Genomic DNA, 20,434 nt, shown 5'->3' on the forward strand with positions numbered 1-20,434 from the left:
TTGTTGGTGGCTCCACCCACTTTTCCTAACTTTGAAATGCGAACACCCAGTGACCACATTTGTGATATTCGAGGTCCATGACATTAATAACGTGGAAATGGCAGCAATTTTAATTTTTCCCATTGAAATCATCAAAGAAATCTGATTGGTTGTTTTTGGCTCCACCCACTTTTCCAGATTTTGATCCCAGTCCTCCAGTGACCAACTGTGCCAAGTTTGAGGACCCTCCCATGAACAATCTAAGAGCGGCGACAGTTTTAACTTTTCCCATTGAAACAAATGGCTAATATTTGATTGGCTGTGGTAGACTCCGCCCACTTTTCAAAATTTTAACCCCAGTGACCCATGGTGCCAAGTTTTGGGTCTCTGGCTTTAACACTGTGGGAATGACAGTGTTTGACATTTTCTCGTTGAAGTCAATAGGGAAAATCTGATTGGCTGTTTGTTGCCCCGCCCACTTTTTGGAGTCCCTAAAATGTGACAGAACTTTTCAGGTTGACCCCATGACTAAGTGACCCAAGTTTGGTGAGTGTAACTTTAATGCTGTACGAGTGGCAAAAGTTTCAAATTTTCCAATGAAAGTCTATGGGAAAAAATGGGGTCTTTGGGGGGCCGCCACAGGGCCACGGAGGGTGGGATTGCTTAACAGAGCACAAGCAACCTATTCGGGTATGAGCCCAACAAGTGTGCAAAGTTTCATAATTGTACTCCTAAAACTCTGGGAGGAGTAGCGTTTAGAAAATTGCTAAAATTTCATTGGCTGTTGGTAGCTCCGCGCACTGTGGGGTGCCCCCCAAAATACATATTTTTATTCGGGGTGGCACCAACAATATGCGGTCCGAGTTTGGGGAGTGTCGCTTCAAAACTGTACGAGTGGCAGCGATTTGAAAATTTTCCCTGTCAAAGTCAATACGAAAAACGGCGTCTTCGGTGGTCCGCCGCACGGGCGCAGTGGGTGGGATCGCTTACTAAAGCACAAGCAACGTACTTTGCTATAAGGTGAATATGTGTGGAAAGTTTGGCGCTTGTACCCCTAAAACTGTAGGAGGAGTAGCATTTAGAAAACCGGGGGGCGCTAATAATAAGAAGAAGAAGAAGAAGAAGAGAATAAGAACGAGCTGAACTAGTAGATCAAGATGTTGGCTTTTTCAAAGCCAACATAATAGGAAGAAGAATAAGAACGAGCTGAACTAGTAGAACAGTATGTTGGCTTCTTCAAAGCCAACATAATAATAATAATAAGAATAATAATAAGAATAAGAATGTGCTGAACTAGTAGAACAGTATGTTGGCTTCTTCAAAGCCAACATAATAATAAGAAGAATAATAATAAGAACTAGATTGTGTTGTTTCTGAAGAAACCACAAGATGTTGGCTTTGAAACGCAAGAGGTGTTGGGGCCAGTCGCCCCTGGTGCATAGAGAGTACACAAAGTTGGTAGAATCTGGTTTAAAACTGTGAAAATTGAAGCAGATCAAATTGTACCATTAAAATCAATCCAAAAAACCTGATTGCTGTTTTTGGCTCCACCCACTTTTAAAATTTGAATCCCAGTTCCCCTGTGACCGACTGTGCCAAGTTTGATGTCCCTGCCATTAACTGTGAAAGAATGGCAGCAACTTATATATTGACATTGATTAGCAATAGGTAACATTTGATTGGCTGTTTTAAGCTCCACCCAGTTTTCCGAATTTTAACCCCAGTCACCCAGTCATGGTCTGTACCAAGTTTGGGGCCTCTGGCTTTAAAACTGTGAGAATGGCAGTATTTGAAACTTTTACATTGAAGTCAATAGGTAAAATCTGATTGGCTGTTATTGGCTCCGCCCACTTTCCCTAAATATTGACCACAGTCACCCAGTGAGTAATTGTGCTGAGTTTGGGACACTTGGCATGGACGCCGTAATAATAGCAGCAATTTGGCATTTTTCATTAAGGTCAATGGCTGAAGTCCGATTGGCTGTTGTTGCCCCGCCCCCTTTTTTTCCTAATTCTGAACCAGAGTCACCAAGTGACTAACACTTTAAGGTTTCGGAATCATGTCATTTAACCTGTAAAAATGGCAGCAGTTTTATGTTTTTCTCTTGAAAATCAATGAATGACATTTGATTGGTTGTTGGTGGCTCCACCCACTTTTCCTAACTTTGAAGTGCAAACACCCAGTGAGCACATTTGTGATATTCGAGGTCCATGACATCAATAACGTGCAAATGGCAGCAATTTTAATTTTTCCCATTGAAATCATCAAAGAAATCTGATTGGTTGTTTTTGGCTCCACCCACTTTTCCAGATTTTGATCCCGGTCCTCCAGGGACCAACTGTGCCAAGTTTGAGGACCCTCCCATGAACAATCTAAGAGCGGCGACAGTTTTAACTTTTCCCATTGAAACAAATGGCTAATATTTGATTGGCTGTGGTAGACTCCGCCCACTTTTCAAAATTTTAACCCCAGTGACCCATGGTGCCAAGTTTTGGGTCTCTGGCTTTAACACTGTGGGAATGACAGTGTTTGACATTTTCTCATTGAAGTCAATAGGGAAAATCTGATTGGCTGTTTGTTGCTCCGCCCACTTTTTGGAGTCCCCAAAATGTGACAGAACTTTTCAGGTTGACCCCATGACTAAGTGACCCAAGTTTGGTGAGTGTAACTTTAATGCTGTACGAGTGGCAAAAGTTTCAAATTTCCCAATGAAAGTCTATGGGAAAAAATGGGGTCTTTGGGGGGCCGCCACAGGGCCACGGAGGGTGGGATTGCTTAACAGAGCACAAGCAACCTATTCGGGTATGAGCCCAACAAGTGTGCAAAGTTTCATAATTGTACTCCTAAAACTCTGGGAGGAGTAGTGTTTAGAAAATTGCTAAAATTTCATTGGCTGTTGGTAGCTCCGCCCACTTTGGGGTGCCCCCCAAAAATACATATTTTTATTCGGGGTGGCACCAACAATATGCGGTCCGAGTTTGGGGAGTGTAGCTTCAAAACTGTACGAGCGGCATCGATTTGAAAATTTTCCCTGTCAAAGTCAATACGAAAAAAGGCGTCTTCGGTGGTCCGCCGCACGGGCGCAGTGGGTGGGATCGCTTACTAAAGCACAAGCAACGTACTTTGCTATAAGGCGAATATGTGTGGAAAGTTTGGCGCTTGTACCCCGAAAACTGTAGGAGGAGTAGCGTTTAGAAAACCGGGGGGCGCTAATAATAATAAGAACTAGAGGGTGTCGTTTCTGAAGAAACCACGGGATGTTGGCTATGAAACGCTATAGGTGTCTTGCCCAGTCGCCCCCGGTGCCTAGAGAGTACACAAAGTTGGTAGAATCTGGTTTAAAACTGTGAAATTTAAAGCCAATCCAATTTTACCATTGAAATCCATTCAAACAAACTGGCTATTTTTGGCTCCGCCCACTTTTAAAAATTTGCATCCCAGTCACCCCTTCACCAAATGGACCAAGTTTGAGCACTCTTACATTAACAGTGTAAGATTGACAGGAATTTAAATATTCCCATTGAATAGCGTTTGGTAAAATGTGATTGGCTGTCTTAAGCTCCGCCCAGTTTTCTGAATTTTAACCCCAGTTACCTAGTCATGGTCAGTGCCAAGTTTGGGGCCTCCGGTTTTAAAACTGTGAGAACGGCGGTAATACAAAATTTTACATTAAAGTCAAGAGGTGAAAACTGATTGGCTGTTTTTGGCTCCACCCACTTTTCCTAAATTTTGACCGCAGTCACCCAGTGAGTAATTGAGTCAAGTTTGGTACACCTAGCATTTAAACTGTGATAATAGCAGCAGTTTATCATTTTTCTTTAAGGTCAATGGCTGAAATCTGATTGGTTATTGTTGCCCCGCCCCTTTTTTTCCTAATTATGAACCACAGTCACTCAGTGACTAACATTTCAAAGTTTGTGAATGCTGTGATTTAATGTGTAAAAATGGCAGCATTTTTATTTTTTTCTAGTAAAAATCAATGAATGAAATTCGATTGGTTGTTGGTGGCTCCGCCCACTTTTTCTAAACTTGAAGTGGAAACCCCCAGCGGCCACATTTGTGATATTCAAGGTCCCTGACATCAATACTGTGAGAATGGCAGCCTTCTTAATTGTTCCCATTAAAATCAATCAAAGAAATCTGATTGGCTGTCTTAAGCTCCGCCCAGTTTTCTGAATTTTAACCCCAGTTACCTAGTCATGGTCAGTGCTAAATTTGGGACCTCTGGTTTTAAAACTGTGAGAACGGCAGTAATCAAAAATTTTACATTGAAGTCAATAGGTGAAAACTGATTGGCCGTTTTTGGCTCCACCCACTTTTCCTAAATTTTGACCGCAGTCACCCAGTGAGTAATTGAGCCAAGTTTGGTACACCTAGCATTTAAACCGTGATAATAGCAGCAGTTTATCATTTTTAAATAAGGTCAATGGCTGAAATCTGATTGGCTGTTGTTGCCCCGCCCCTTTTTTTTCCTAATTGTGAACCACAGTCACTCAGTGACTAACATTCCAAAGTTTGGGAATGCTGTCATTTATTGTGTAAAAATGGCAGCATTTTTATTTTTTTCTATTGAAAATCAATGAATGAAATTCGATTGGTTGTTGGTGGCTCCGCCCACTTTTTCTAAACTTGAAGTGGAAACCCCCAGCGACCACATTTGTGATATTCAAGGTCCCTGACATCAATACTGAGAGAATGGCAGCCTTCTTAATTGTTCTCATTAAAATCAATCAAAGAAATCTGATTGGTTGGTTTTGGCTCCACCCACTTTTCTTAATTTTAATCCCAGTCCCCCAGTGACCAACTGTGCCAAGTTTGAGGACCCTGCCATTAACCGTCTAAGAGCGGCAGCAGTTTAACATTTTCCTATTTATTTGAATGGCTGAAATTTGATTGGCTGTTGTAGACTCCGCCCACTTTAGGTAAATTTTAGCTGAGTCACCCAGTGACCCACGGTGCCAAGTTTGGGAGAGCTCTAGCTTTAATACTGTGAGAATTACAGCTGTTTACATTTTCTCATTGAAGTCAATAGGGAAAATCTGATTGGTTGTTTGCGGCTCCGCCCACTTTTTTGGGTCCCCAAAATAGGACAGAATTTTTCAGTTTCACCCCATGACTAAATGAGCCAAGTTTGGTGAGTGTAACTTCAAAGCTGTACAAGTGGCAAAAGTTTCAAGTTTTCCAATGAAAGTCTATGGGGAAAAAAGGGGTCGTCGGGGGGTCGCCACAGGGGCACGGAGGTTGGGATCGCTTAACAAAGCACAAGCAACCTATTCGAGTATGAGTCGAACAAGTGTGCAAAGTTTCATAATTGTACTCCTAAAACTCTGGGAGGAGTAGCGTTTAGAAAATTGCTCAATTTTCATTGGGCGTTGGTAGCTCCGCCCACTTTGGGGTGCCCCCCCAAAATACTTATTTTTATTCGGGGTGACATCAACTATATGTGGTCCGAGTTTGGGGACTGTATCTTCAAAACTGTACAAGTGGCAGCGATTTGAAATTTTTCCCTGTCAATCTCAATGGGAAAAAAGGGGTCGTCGGGGGGTCGCCACAGGGGTGGGGTGGGTCCCCAAAATAGGACAGAATTTTTCAGCTTCACCTCATGACTAAATGACCCAAGTTTGGTGAGTGTAACTTCAAAGCTGTACAAGTGGCAAAAGTTTCAAGTTTTCCAATGAAAGTCTATGGGGAAAAATGGGGTCGTCGGGGGGTCGCCACAGGGGCACGGAGGGTGGGATCGCTTAACAAAGCACAAGCAACCTATTCGGGTATGAGCCGAACAAGTGTGCAAAGTATCATAATTGTACTCCTAAACCTCTGGGAGGAGTAGCGTATAGAAAATTGCTAAATTTTCATTGGGCGTTGGTAACTCCGCCCACTTTGGGGTGCCCCCCAAAATACTTATTTTTATTCGGGGTGACATCAACAATATGTGGTCCGAGTTTGGGGACTGTATCTTCAAAACTGTACAAGTGGCAGCGATTTGAAATTTTTCCCTGTCAATCTCAATGGGAAAAAAGGGGTCGTCGGGGGGTCGCCACAGGGGTGGGGTGGGTCCCCAAAATAGGACAGAATTTTTCAGCTTCACCTCATGACTAAATGACCCAAGTTTGGTGAGTGTAACTTCAAAGCTGTACAAGTGGCAAAAGTTTCAAGTTTTCCAATGAAAGTCTATGGGGAAAAATGGGGTCGTCGGGGGGTCGCCACAGCGGCACGGAGGGTGGGATCGCTTAACAAAGCACAAGCAACCTATTCGGGTATGAGCCGAACAAGTGTGCAAAGTATCATAATTGTACTCCTAAACCTCTGGGAGGAGTAGCGTATAGAAAATTGCTAAATTTTCATTGGGCGTTGGTAACTCCGCCCACTTTGGGGTGCCCCCCAAAATACTTATTTTTATTCGGGGTGACATCAACAATATGTGGTCCGAGTTTGGGGACTGTATCTTCAAAACTGTACGAGTGGCGGCGATTTGAAATTTTTCCCTGTCAAAGTCAATGGGAAAAAAGGGGTCGTCGGGGGGTCGCCACAGGGGCGGGGTGGGTGGGATCGCTTATTAAAGCACAAGCAACGTACTTTGCTATAAGAGGAACAAGTGTGGAAAGTTTGGCGCTTGCACCCCTAAAACTGTAGGAGGAGTAGCGTTTAGAAAATGGGGTTCGCCAATAATAATAATAATTTTAATAATAATAATAAGAAGAACGAGCTGAACTCGAAGAACAGTATGTTGGCTATTACATTGCCAACATAATAAGAAGAACGAGCTGAACTAGTAGAACAGTATGTTGGCTTCTTCAAAGCCAACATAATAAGAAGAAGAATAAGAACGAGCTGAACTAGTAGATCAAGATGTTGGCTTTTTCAAAGCCAACATAATAAGAACGAGCTGAACTAGTAGAACAGTATGTTGGCTTCTTCAAAGCCAACATAATAAGAAGAATAATAATAAGAATAAGAACGAGCTGAACTAGTAGAACAGTATGTTGGCTTCTTCAAAGCCAACATAAATATATACATTACATTTTTGGCTAACTAACTATATTAGAAACATTTTTTATTTTGCACAGTCTATTTACCCAGTTTTTATTTTTACACTGAACAATTCCTTTAAGGAAAAGAGTTGCAAAAGGATCGAACCCTCCCTTCAATTTTAAAAACCCTCCTCATTTGGCTTATAAGAGAGGACGCAATTTGAGTGCTACTTGCAGGCAAATACTTACTGGTTCACATTTTAACCATCAACATTGATGCAAAACTATTCCTATAAAACACAGAGTCACTTGTACTTGTTTGTTATTTATATTATCAAATGCCCCTGTGGACTTGTTTAAGATCGAATGGCAATTCACCACTCAGCGATTCAGATGGCTTTGGCATCAGGCAAGGGTGACGCTCAAGTGGCAAAACACTTTCTCGAACTTAAACATACTCTTTTTTGTTTAAAATGTATGATCATAGACTTTGTTCCTGTGCCAGTGAGGGGTGGTGACGGTGAAAAGTTACTATTGCAAACAGAACTCAAATGGACTTATTTCTTATGCCTCTTTTTATTTAGCTTTACAACCATTTACTGTATATGATTTGTGATATGCGGGTTACAATTTGCCATGGCTATAGTTTTTTTGGGTTTTGCACATTCCTCTTGGTAGTGGTGGTTGCTTTATAGTTGGCTCTAACACTGAAAGATATGAATTTGATTATATTTATTTTCCTATTTATATAGGTCCTGTTAATAAAGTAGGTGGCAGACCCCATGTAAAATCTTATGCTATTTTCTCTTTTTAGTTGGTGCCCTCTATTATGATTACAAACACTTTAAATGTATTGCCTTTCCACAAGATCTGGAGAGCAAGATACAAAATAAGTGTTGCACCAAATAAGTATTATAATTTTATGTCTCTTGAAGTTGATGCTATAAAAAAAAATGTTTTTCTTTTTTTGCACAGTTCTAATTCTGCTCGGTGTTGTTAAATCTGTTTTGTCTGCACTGATGTATGGTTGTTTACTTATTTAAATGGTGGTAGTTCTTATTGTAAAGTCAGTGTATTAACTTTGAACATTGCACAAGTGGTTATTTTATTTTTTATGCACTTTTTCTATCTTTATGTAACTAATTTGGTCTCTATTTTAAATATTGATATGTGAGACTAACAACTTTAGTTTAGTTGGGTTTAGTATTTTCTGTCAAATGTGTAAGAGAGAACAAGGTGCTCCAGAATTAAATGTAAAGTAACTCACCATACAGTGAAAGTGATCCGGCTGCACCAGCCCCAGACCCCCAGCTTTAGGGAGCGGTACAGCAGAAGATAAGGAATTAGAGCTGTCCGGCACTCAAATGGCCCATGACTAAGTACCCCAAAAGGTGCGATGGAGATGCGTAGGGTGGATGGAGATGCAAATATATTTTTAATTTTTCTACTAATAAAAATATCTTTTAACTGAATATCTCTGGTCCTGTGGATCCGTTTGAGTGCCGGACAGCTATGCTTCCTTATCTTTAGTATTTTCTGGCCTGGCATTTTGAAAAAGTGGGGATTTGGTACCACTAGTAGTCCATACAACTGCTTCAGATGATTCTCCTTCCTTTAATGATATATGAATTAAATTAACAAAGAGTAATCATAGAAAATAACTCTGAAATTTCAGAGAGTCGACCTTAAGGAAAAAAGTTGCAAAGGGATCGAACCCTGCCTTCAATTTGTAGAAACCCTCCTCGTATGGTTTATAAGAGAGAATGCAATTTGAGTAAATTGGGGAATTTATTGGTTAAAACAGACCCTACACATTGCTATTAGAATGCAGGTGGTCAGACTTGGCTATCTAGTGCTAAACCGGGTTGCTATTGATGTATACACTGTACTACTTGCATGCAAACTGGTTCACATTTTTTTAACCATCCACATTCATGCAAAACTATTCCTATAAAACACAGAGTCACTTGTACTTCCCAGTTTGTTTAGTTTTGGGGGGGGGGCAAAGGTATAAAAAAAAAGTGCCTAATATGTGTAAGTTTACCTAAGCACGTGGCATATAGGGGCCCCAAAATGAAGACCCCCATATAGTCTGTCATTTCAGGTACTGCAAAATCAACACATTTACATAGTTTTGGGGGGCAAAGGTAGAAAAAAGTACGTTCACCCCAGAAAACCATATATTTTCAGAAAATACACATTTCCCCGAATCCAAATTGTGTATGCATGTCTTTCTACTCCATAGCAGCAAGCTGCTGACCTTTGGTAAATTTGGCAATTTTGGTGACATTTCAAATAATCACCTCAAAACTTCCACCCTGCAGCATCGTATTTCCCACATACTTTTAGGTGTCAAGAAAAATCACCCAAAATATGAAAGCCTGGGGTCCTCTGAACAGTTTTATGCCCAATATGTATAGGGTTACCTAAGCACGTGGCATATAGGGGCCCCAACATGTAGACACCTCATTTGAGCTATCAGTTCTGTAATTCCAGATACTGCAAAATCAACACATTTTCAAATTTGGGGGAGGGGCAAAGGTATAAAAAGTACGTTCACCCCAGAAAACCATATATTTTCGGAAAGTACATATCCCCCCGAATCCAAATTGGGTATGCATGTCTTTCTACTCCAAAGCAGCAAGCTACAAACCTTTCCTAAATTTGGCGATTTTGGTGACATTTCCAAAAATCACCTCAAAATTTCCAACCTGCAGCATCGTATTTCCCACATACTTTTAGGTATCAAGGCAAATCACCCCAAATATGAAAGCCTAGGGTCCTCTGAACAGTTTTATGCCCAATATGTATAGGTTTACCTAAGCATGTGACATATAGGGTCCCCATAATGTAGACACCCCCCAACACATTTACTTCATTTTGGGGGGGGGGCAAAGGTAGAAAAATGTGCATTTACCCCAGAAAACCATATGTTTTCAGAAAGCAAACATTCCCCCGAATCCAAAATGGGTTTGCATGTCTTTCTACTCCAAAGCACCAAGCCGCAAACCCTTCCTAAATTTGGCGATTTTGGTGACATTTCCAAAAATCACCTCAAAATATTCCACCTTGCAGCATCTTATTTCCCACATACTTTTAGGTATCAAGACAAATCACCCCAAATATGAAAGCATGGGGTCCTCTGAACAGTTTGATTCCCAATATGTGTAGGTTTACCTAAGCACGTGGCATAGAGAGGCCCCAAAATGAATACCCCCATATGGTCTGTCATTTCAGGTACTGCAAAATCAGCATATTTACTTAGTTTTGGGGGGGGGGAGGTAGAAAAAAGTACATTCATCCCAGAAAACCATATATTTTCAGAAAGTACACATTCCCTGGATCCGGCGATTTTGGTGACATTTCCAAAAATCACCTCAAAATTTCCAACCTGCAGCATTGTATTTCCCACATGCTTTTAGGTATCCATACAAATCACCCCAAATATGAAAGCCTGGGGTCCTCTGAACAGGTTGATGCCTAAAATGTATAGGTTTACCTAAGCACATGGCATATACGGTCCCCATAATGTAGACCCCCCATATGGTCTGTCATTTCAGGTACTGCAAAATCAACACATTTAAACAGTTTTGGGGGGCAAAGGTAGAGAAAAGTACGTTCACCCCAGGAAACTATATATTTTCGGAAAGTACACAATCCCCGAATCCAAATTGGTTATGCATGTCTTTCTACTCCAAACCACCAAGCCACAAACCTTTCCTAAATTTGGCAATTTTGGTGACATTTCCAAAAATCATCTAAAAATTTCCAACCTGCAGCATTGTATTTTCCATATACCTTTAGTTATCAAGACAAATCACCCCAAATATGAAAGCCTGGGGTCCGCTGAACAGGTTGATGCCTAAAATGTATAGGTTTACCCAAGGACGTGGCACATAAGGTCCCCATAATATAGACCCCCCATATGGTCTGTCATTTCAGGTACTGCAAAATCATCACATTTACATAGTTTTGTGGGGACAAAGGTATAAAAAAATTACGTTCACCCCAGAAAACCATATATTTTCAGAAAATACACATTTTCCCTAATCCAAATTGTGTATGCATGTCTTTCTACTCCAAAGCAGCAAGCCACAAACCTTTCCTAAATTTGGCGATTTTGGTGACATTTCCAAAAATCACCTCAAAATTTCAACCCTGCAGCATCGTATTTCCCACATACTTTTAGGTGTCAAGACAAATCACCCCAAATATGAAAGCATGGGGTCCTCTGAACAGTTTGATTCCTAATATGTATAGGTTTACCTAAGCATAGAGAGGCACCAAAATGAATACCCCCATATGGTCTGTCATTTCAGTTACTGCAAAATCAGCATATTTACTTAGTTTGGGGGGGAAGGTAGAAAAAAAGTACATTCACCCCAGAAAACCATATATTTCCAGAAAGTACACATTCCCTGAATCCAAATTGGGTATGCATGTCTTTCTACTCCAAAGCACCAAGCCGCAACCCTTTCCTAAATTTGGTGATTTTGGTGAAATTTCCAAAAGTCACCTCAAAATTTTCCAACCTGCAGCATCACATTTCCCACATACTTTTAGGTGTCAAGACATATCACCCCAAATATGAAAGCCTGGGGTCCTCTGAACATGCCTAATATGTGTAAGTTTACCTAAGCACGTGGCATATAGGGGCCCCAAAATGAAGACCCCCATATAGTCTGTCATTTCAGGTACTGCAAAATCAACACATTTACATAGTTTTGGGGGGCAAAGGTAGAAAAAAGTACGTTCACCCCAGAAAACCATATATTTTCGGAAAGTACACATTCCCCCGAATCCAAATTGGGTATGCATGTTTTTCTACTCCAAAGCACCAAGCCGCAACCCTTTCCTAAATTTGGTGATTTTTGTCATATTTCCAAAAATCACCTCACAATTTCCACCCTGCAGCATCACATTTCCCACATACTTTTAGGTGTCAAGACAAATCACCCCAAACATGAAAGCCTAGGGTCCTCTGAACAGTTTTATGCCTAATATGTGTAGGTTTACCTAAGCACGTGGCATATAGGGCCCCAAAATAAAGACTCCCCCATATGGTCTGTCATTTCAAGTACTGCAAAATCATAGTTTTGGGGGGGCAAAGGTAGAAAGAAGTACGTTCACCCAAGGAAACCATATATTTTCAGAATGTGTAATCAGTGGCCAAAATAGATTATCCAATAGTCACAGTGCCAAAATAAACAGTTGTTATGGGTAAAAAAACACAAAATGGTAAAATGAAAAAGTGAAGAAAAAAAAACTCTCTTTGTGAGTTTTTTGTGTATACATGTGTGTATATAAGTCTTTATAACTGTATATTAGTGTATATAAGTATGAAAAAAAATGCAAAATAAAAGGATCTTTACTAAAATGATTCTAGAGCAGGAGGGATGATCTGATGGCTGGAGGAGTCCTGGAGCATCGTTTCTGCAAGCCTCGGTAAACAGGAAGTGTGTGGATGGGCCCAGATGAAGAAGGAAGCCAGGCAGTGTGGCAGATGCGTGATCAGTGCAATTGTCACAATCTGCTGCTTCTAAGTCGGTACTGCGACTATCCTGATGCAGAACCGACATGACAGCCCCCCCCCCCGCCTCGTTGGCCAGGGGGCTGTCAGTGTTGCCCACTCTCTGCAGAGGCGGCTAAAGATGCTGATGCAGAGAGAACTTTGGATTTCTGCAAGAACGTACATTGTACTCCCTTGGCAGTTAAAGCCCCTGCCTGTAAGCATGTACGCCGTACGTGCTTGGCAGGCAAAGGGTTAATTGTTACCGATGTGGCAGTAACCCCTGCATTACTTGTAAATATCTGCAAATCTCGCAAGAATTTATATCCACAGTTACGGGAAAGACCTACAGCATAAAACAATTTGTAAACTGTAACAGCATAGGAGTAATCTATTTAATAACTTGTAAAAAGTGCACTAAACAATACATAGGCGGTACGATGAGGTTTGCAAAAGAGCGAATTAGGGAACATGTTAACCAAATTAGCAATGTTAAATACTGCAACAAAACCAATGTCACTAGGCACTTCACAGAATGCAGTGACATAAATTTAAAATACTTTTCAGTACAGGTAATAGAACAGATAAAAATAGGTATTAGATGAGGGGATATGCTTACTTTGTTACATAAAAGAGAAGTTTACTGGATATTCTATTTGGAGACACGTTTACCTCTGATCTTGAATTATACATTCAATGTGATTTGTTTAATTTAACAGGAATTGGTATTTACTGTAAATAAGTAATGAAGATATTTTTATACCATATTGTCTTAACTTTATCCCTGAACATATGGATTATTTATATCTGATTAAGACAAATGTTTTTATAGCACAGCACTCTTAGACATATTACCTTAGGCGCCCAGGCATTTAACATGGCTATCTCAGGAACTAGGAAACTACTACAAATACTTGTTTGGATTGTTAGTAAAGATTACATCAGACTCCCTACTAGGAAAAAAAATGAAAAATCGTTATTTATTTTTTGAAGCTGCAAATAGATAACTGCCTGCTAGTCATGTAATTGTAGTCTTTTATTATTTTATTATGTATAGCTTTATGTTCAGAACTAAGCTTTACATCACTGAGCCATTTTTTTTCTAGGTTCAAGGCATGATTGTATCACCGCCTCAAGTGAAACAGATATATCAGTCGGAAGAATTTGTCTGTCTTTCACTGTCATCTTGTCTGAACTCCAGTGGATTCATATGCTTAGCTGTAATTATTTGTAATGTGCTGTGCATATAACAACACATCATTCATTCATAAAACTGCCTCATCTTTTAAGCATTGTATGGAATATAAGATACATTTGCACTTTTATAACTGATTTTTTTTTACAATAATAAAATCATTTTATTAAATCATTTTTTCATGATACATTTGGAAATTGTAAGGGCTATGCAAATAACTGGGAATTTAGAATTTACCCTTTAAACTGTTTGTAAATATGGTAAATATATGGTATAATATTTTTGTCTATATAGCATACTGTATAACCTGGGCATCTGAATTTCAGTTTAGTTGCTTTCAGATTGTTCACATGAAATAAAGACTTTTTTCAATTGCTTTCCATTTTTTATTTTTATTGTTTTTTTAAACTTAAAGTTTAAAGTTTAATGTTCATGTCTCTGGTATGTTTTAGTTGATATATTTAGTTGATACATTTCTCAGCAGTATCTGTGGAATATTAGCAACTATTGTATCAATTCTAACAGCTGCTTATAGGGGTCTGTCACCCTAAAAAATATTCAAAATTGATTTGAATAAGATACTGGAATATGATTAGGAGAGGGCCTGAATAGATGGGGTCAGTGATCCTCATTTAAAAGGGCAGGGCAATTAAAAAGTTGCTTAGAGTTATCCATTCTGTAACATACTAAAAGTTAACATAAAGGTGAACCACCCCTTTAAAGTGGCGTAAAAGAAAATGCATCAGTATCACAACTAGTTCTTTATAAATGGATGATTTCCACGATAGACTGTATCAAATCACATTTGAGAAGAAATACACAGGTTCTAAATATGCCATTTATTTTACATGATTTTAATATGTCACAATTAGAATTGGTCAGGCTTAGCTGGTAATGGCCTTGTTACTTAGTAAATGAACTTAATATAGATACAAATATGGATATAAATTTAGATCAGTGACCTGTGGGTTGCAACCCAAGAATTCAAAAATTCTTAGGATGGGATTCTATTATCCCCTATAACAGTGGATGTCTGGGTGAGATCTGGGGAGAATAAGCATATGCTGTTAGATACACCTGGAAGGTTGAAGAAAGAAGAACAGACTGGAATTTCAAGGTGAGCTTGTGTGCTGCTCTGTATATTGTTGAAGCAATGGTTATACTGTATATCAATGGAATGGCATATATATCAATGTGTGCATATATTGTATCTATAACCACACTACAAATAAAGGCCCTTACCAAAGGTTTGACCTGAAAGGGTGGCTTGAAGAAAAAAGGCAGACAACCACTGTTCTAAAGTCAAGTTTTGCTTCTAACTGCATGTTCCAATATAATGAAACTTTACCCACTTCACTGGTCAGTAGTATCTACAGACCAGCAACGGGTCCTGTAATTATTGCCTTCTCCCACAGAAACAGTAGATAACCTAAAGGCACACCAGTAGATTTGTCTGATGTATAATTAAAAGAAAATGTATCTGCAGAATGGAAAATGTATTGTTTTCTCAGTTCCAGTTGCCAACCTAAACATTGAAGTTCCCCTTCAAACCAGACTTGAGTATGAATGAAAATCATTACATCTGTCTGTGTTTACCCTGACTCAGTTTATACATCTGATTAAAGTAAGAAATGATCTACAGTCATTTAAGAAACTTTCTTTTACTAGTCGAATAGGTAGTGTTATAATTTAGGATAGAGAAAATTTTGAGATTCTTAGTGGCAGAGTCTCAATCTCATTTGATATTAATTATAGGTAAATAACATGAAAAGGATGCAAAGAGGTGGTAGAGGTTGTGGCAGTAATAGTATGTGTTTTAATACATTTATTCCTCTTTGGAACAAAAATCACAAACTAAACCTATAGTATTAGTCATTGCAATTCAGTTGCAAGTTAAAGTCGTCTTGTTTGAATTAATCCATGTGTTTTATTAGCGGACAGTCCCATTTTATGTGTGACAATATGCGTTGGCTCCAACAGTCACCTTCAAGAGGTGAAGGTTTTTTAAAATTTTGTCTTGGGTGGTGTACCATTAATTAATTAGTTTGTGATTTGTTTTTTAATGGTTTAAGCGTCCTGCCCCCTCTGCTGCCTAAGGCAGCTTGCTGTTGCTGCCGCCCCCTCCCCTGTGCGCTCACCTTTTTCACGCCAGAGGGAGTCCAGGGGGTCCACGGTGGAGGCAGAGATGTCCAAAATGCTAGCACAGAGAGCATACTTGCACCTTCTGCGATAGAAGAGCTGCATTTCCAGTTGAAGAGCCGAATCTCCAGTTTGAAAACTGGAAATTTGGCTCTTAACCTTTTTCGCTGCCAGACAATTTGGCTGATTTGGTACTTTTATTGCCAGACCATTTTTGAACATTTTGTTCTCTTTCACTTTAAGGGCCTTTCCTGGAGGGAGGTTTAACCAGGAAAACAATATATGTTTTTTTTTCAGGACAACCTGAGCTTTCAAAATATGCTAGAATTGTTGTGTAATTCCACTTCTGGAAAAAAATATAGGCTTCAAAGTGACTAATAAAATTAAAAAAATCATGTTTCACATAGTACAATTACATATATCAGAAACATCATTATGTATGAGAACACAGCAGATTTGGAAGGGTCTATGTCTCCTGAACGCGGCAATACCAAATATATATCGTTTTATGTAGATTTCTCACTTATATAGATCAAAATCTACAAGCAGTACACTAGCAAATTTCCAAAGCACCGCTCCACAAAATGGCATACTTCTGATTTCAAGGCCAAACATTCCACTAACAGTAGGTTCACCCCAGAAAACCATATATTTTCAGAAAGTACACATTCCCCCAAATCTAAATTGGTTATGCATGTCTTTCTACCCTAAAGAACCAAGCCGCAAATCTTTTCTAAATTTGGCAATTTTGGGGACATTTCCAAAAATCACCTCAAAACTTCCAACCTGCAGCATCTTATATTGAACATACCATTAGTTATCAATAAAAATGACCCCAAATATGAAAGCCTGGGGTCTGCTGAACAGTTTGATGTCCAATATGTATAGGTGTACCTAAGCACGTGGCATATAGGGGCCTCAAAAGGAAGACCCCCCCCATTTGGTCTATCATTTCAGGTCCTGCAAAAACAACACATTTACATGATTTTGGGGTGGGCAAAGTTAGATAAACGTACGTTCACCCCAGAAAACTATATATTTTCAGAAACTACACATTCCCCTGAATCTAAATTGGGTATGCATGTCTTTCTGCCCCAAAGCACCAAGCCACAAATCTTTCCTAAATTTGCCGATGTTAGTGACATTTCCAAAAATCACCTCAAAACTTCCAACCTGCAGCATCTTATATCGAACATACCATTAGTTATCAATACAAAATGACCCCAAATATGAAAGCCTGGTATCTGCTGAACAGTTTGATGTCCAATATGTATAAGTGTACCTAAGCAGGTGGCATATAGGGGCCTCAAAAGTAAGACCCCCCATATGGTCTATCATTTCAGGTACTGCAAAAACAACACATTTACATCATTTTGGGGTGGGCAAAGGTAGAAAAAAGTACGTTCACCCCAGAAAACCATATATTTTCAGAAACTACACATTCCCCCGAATCTAAATTGGGTATGCAAGTCTTTCTACCCCAAAGAACCAAGCCGCAAATCTTTCCTAAATTTAGCAATTTTGGAGACATTTCCAAAAATCACCTCAAAACTTCCAACCTGCAGCATTTTATATCGAACATACCATTAGTTATCAATACAAATGACCCCAAATATGAAAGCCTGGGGTCTGCTGATTGGACATCAAACTGTTCAGCAGACCCCAGGCTTTCATATTTTTAGGTGTACCTAAGCACGTGGCATATAAGGGCCTCAAAAGGAAGACCCCCCATTTGGTCTATCATTTCAGGTACTGCAAAAACAACACATTTACATAATTTTGGGGTGGCCAAAGGTATATAAAAGTACGTTCACCCCAGAAAACCATATATTTTCAGAAACTACACATTCCCCCGAATCTAAATTGGGTATGGATGTCTTTCTACCCCAAAGAACCAAGCCGCAAATCTTTCCTAAATTTGGCAATTTTGGGGTCATTTTTAAAAATCACCTCAAAACTTCCAACCTGCAGCATCTTATATCAAACATACCATTAGTTATCAATACAAATGGCCCCAAATATGAAAGCCTGGGGTCTGCTGAACAGTTTGATGTCCAATATGTATAGGTGTACCTAAGCACATGGCATATAGGGGCCTCAAAAGGAAGACCCCCCCATTTGGTCTATCATTTCAGGTACTGCAAAAACAACACATTTACATCATTTTGGGGTGGGCAAAGGTAGATAAAAGTATGTTCACCCCAGAAAACCATATATTTTCAGAAACTACACATTCCCCCGAATCTAAATTAGGTATGCATGTCTTTCTGCCCAAAGCACCAAACCGCAAATCTTTCCTAAATTTGGCGATGTTAGTGACATTTCCAAAAATCACCTCAAAACTTCCACCTGCAGCACCTTATTTTATACATACTATTAGGCATCAAGATAAATCACCCCAAATATGAAAGCCTGGGGTCCTCTGAACAGTTTGATGCCCAATGTACATAGAATTATCGAAGTATATGCCATGTATCTACCTTGTGCATACTTATTTGATGTCTTACATTTACACTAATTTCCAAACATTACCAGTTTTATATGAGATAAAAGCTACAAAAAGTTATGGTGACCCCTAAAAGCCATATATTTTTGGAAAGTACACATTCTGACGAATCTAAAATGGGTAATTATGTCTTTCTACTCCAAACTACCTTACTGCAAAGCTACGCAAAAGGCAGTGGTTCTCACCCATTTATCTCACCAAATTTGTTACATACAATTGTAAAACACCCTAAATATTGACAACAATGGTCTACTGAACAGTTTGATGCCCAATGTACATAGATATACCAAAGCAGCTGGCATGTGTGGACCCCCCAAATTGTGTATTTTGTCCACTGTCTTTTCGCCTTCTGTGAACATAGACCAGTGACCGTGTATTTTGCCCCCATAACAGCACATAGAACCCCAAGATCATATATTTTTGTAAAGTACACATAAAATTTAAAAAAAAAGCCTGAAAAGAAAAAGAATCTTTGTAAAATGTGTATTGTGTACATGGATGTGTATGTAAATGAGTGTATAAGTGTTACATAAAGGCCACCATTCTGAAGTCCAAGAGGGTCCTGGGCAGCCAAGGGGGTCCTACAGCAGAGTCCACATAGCAGGAAGTCCTGATCGCGCTGGAGCAGGCAGGTAGAAGACGCAGCGAAGATCGCGTTGCAGGACCCACGTGACCTCCCCCTCCAGTGTCCCTGCTCATTGCCTAGGGGGTTGGGAGACACTGGAACCCTCTGCTGAAGCAGCAATCACCTCAGATGCAGAGAGGAGCAGAGAGGAGCCCTTTACAGCCAAGAACGTAGGTACTATGTGCTTGGCAGTTAGGGCTTTCCCCTGCAAGAACGTAGTACCTAGGTTCTTGGCAGGTAAAAGGTTAAAGGGCAAAAAAATAAAATCACATTTTTACTTTTTTTAATGAAAAAGAAACCTATCTTCAATATACTTTAATTAAAAATATAAGAAACCTGACTGTATGCAGTAAAATTCTCCCTTCATTCACTTCTGTGGATAGGAATTGTCAGACGGTCCCTAACTGCTGGGCAGGGAAACAATCATACTTATGAACAGCAGGGGGAGCCCCAGCCTTACTTCCTAGCCGTGCAGAACTCAAGCAGCTTTGTTTCCTGGCCACTTCATGTCAGCAATACAACAGGTATTTGCCCTGCCAACACACCCCGGTTAGCTCTGTCCCTCCTCCAAAGAAAACAATAAAGGACACAGCCCCCCCTCACTTACTTGTCTTTTTTTGCTTAGTCTTCATTCAGGTTAGCATGGGACATCTTGGTGGCTGATTATTATCAATCTAACTCTTCAGAAGGTTGGCAATTTTCTGAGGGCTATTCATTCAGGGAAACTGTCGCATGAAGCCCCCTCAGCAAGAATCCAATTCCTTGTCAGAGGCTGCTCCAGGTTAGGGTAGGACTACATGGACATTTTTGGTGCGATCCAATGCACTGCGATAAAAGCATGCAACAAATCACATGCAACGGAAATAAGGCAGCGTTGATATGACACGACTGTCGGATGCAGACGCTGCATGCTGCAACTTCATCCGACATTTCTATCTCTTACCTTATTTCCGTCACATGCGTTTTGTCGCATCGCGTTGGATCGAGCCAAAAACGTCCATGTAGTCCTAAGTGATTTTAAAAGTCGCTACTGGGGTGTAGGATCGCCAGGTGGATGCAATTTCAAACAAGCTTTCACAGTGCATACAATCCTGGGAGTGGAGGATTCCGTTTTTGATTCAGTCAGGTAATTAAATGCCTGTTTTACAGAAATGTTTGGTTTTTCACACAATGCTTATTGTTCTCCTGTATTGCTCATAAGCACACCAAGGAAATACTGAAGTGTACTGGTGATCTTACAGCCTCAGTTACAGCTGCCCTTGTTGTTTGGTATGCCCCTCTTTGATTTCTCTCTGTGTTTTTACACCTTAAAAATGTTTTTATTGTTTGCTCTATTCTATGAGTGCGTTTTTTGTGGGGTCGTTTTAGAGGTACACATTTTGACACACGTACGTTTTGTTGCGCACAAGTTTTTTTTAAAGTGCAAGTTTTGTCATGCGCAGGTTTTGACACACACACACATTCAAGGTGCGTCAGAGTGTTTTAAGCGTTTTAAAGAGCTTGCTCACCA

The 20,434-nt window shown here is 39.8% G+C and overlaps 1 protein-coding gene across 2 annotated transcripts in view; it reads left to right on the top strand.

Annotated features, from left to right (window-relative positions):
* The window catches only part of moxd1.S (monooxygenase, DBH-like 1 S homeolog), a 37,829-nt gene extending 23,812 nt beyond the window's left edge, over positions 1-14,017 (top strand). For both annotated transcript variants that reach the window (XM_018241460.2, XM_041564622.1), the window contains one exon: positions 13,566-14,017. In XM_018241460.2, the coding sequence (XP_018096949.1) occupies positions 13,566-13,709 (144 nt within the window). In that variant the 3' untranslated portion in view covers positions 13,710-14,017. The remainder of the gene's footprint in view (positions 1-13,565) is intronic.
* The last annotated feature ends 6,417 nt before the right edge of the window (positions 14,018-20,434 follow it).

Source organism: Xenopus laevis, chromosome 5S (assembly GCF_017654675.1).
Source record: "Xenopus laevis strain J_2021 chromosome 5S, Xenopus_laevis_v10.1, whole genome shotgun sequence".
In the NCBI taxonomy this organism is placed as follows: domain Eukaryota; kingdom Metazoa; phylum Chordata; class Amphibia; order Anura; family Pipidae; genus Xenopus; species Xenopus laevis.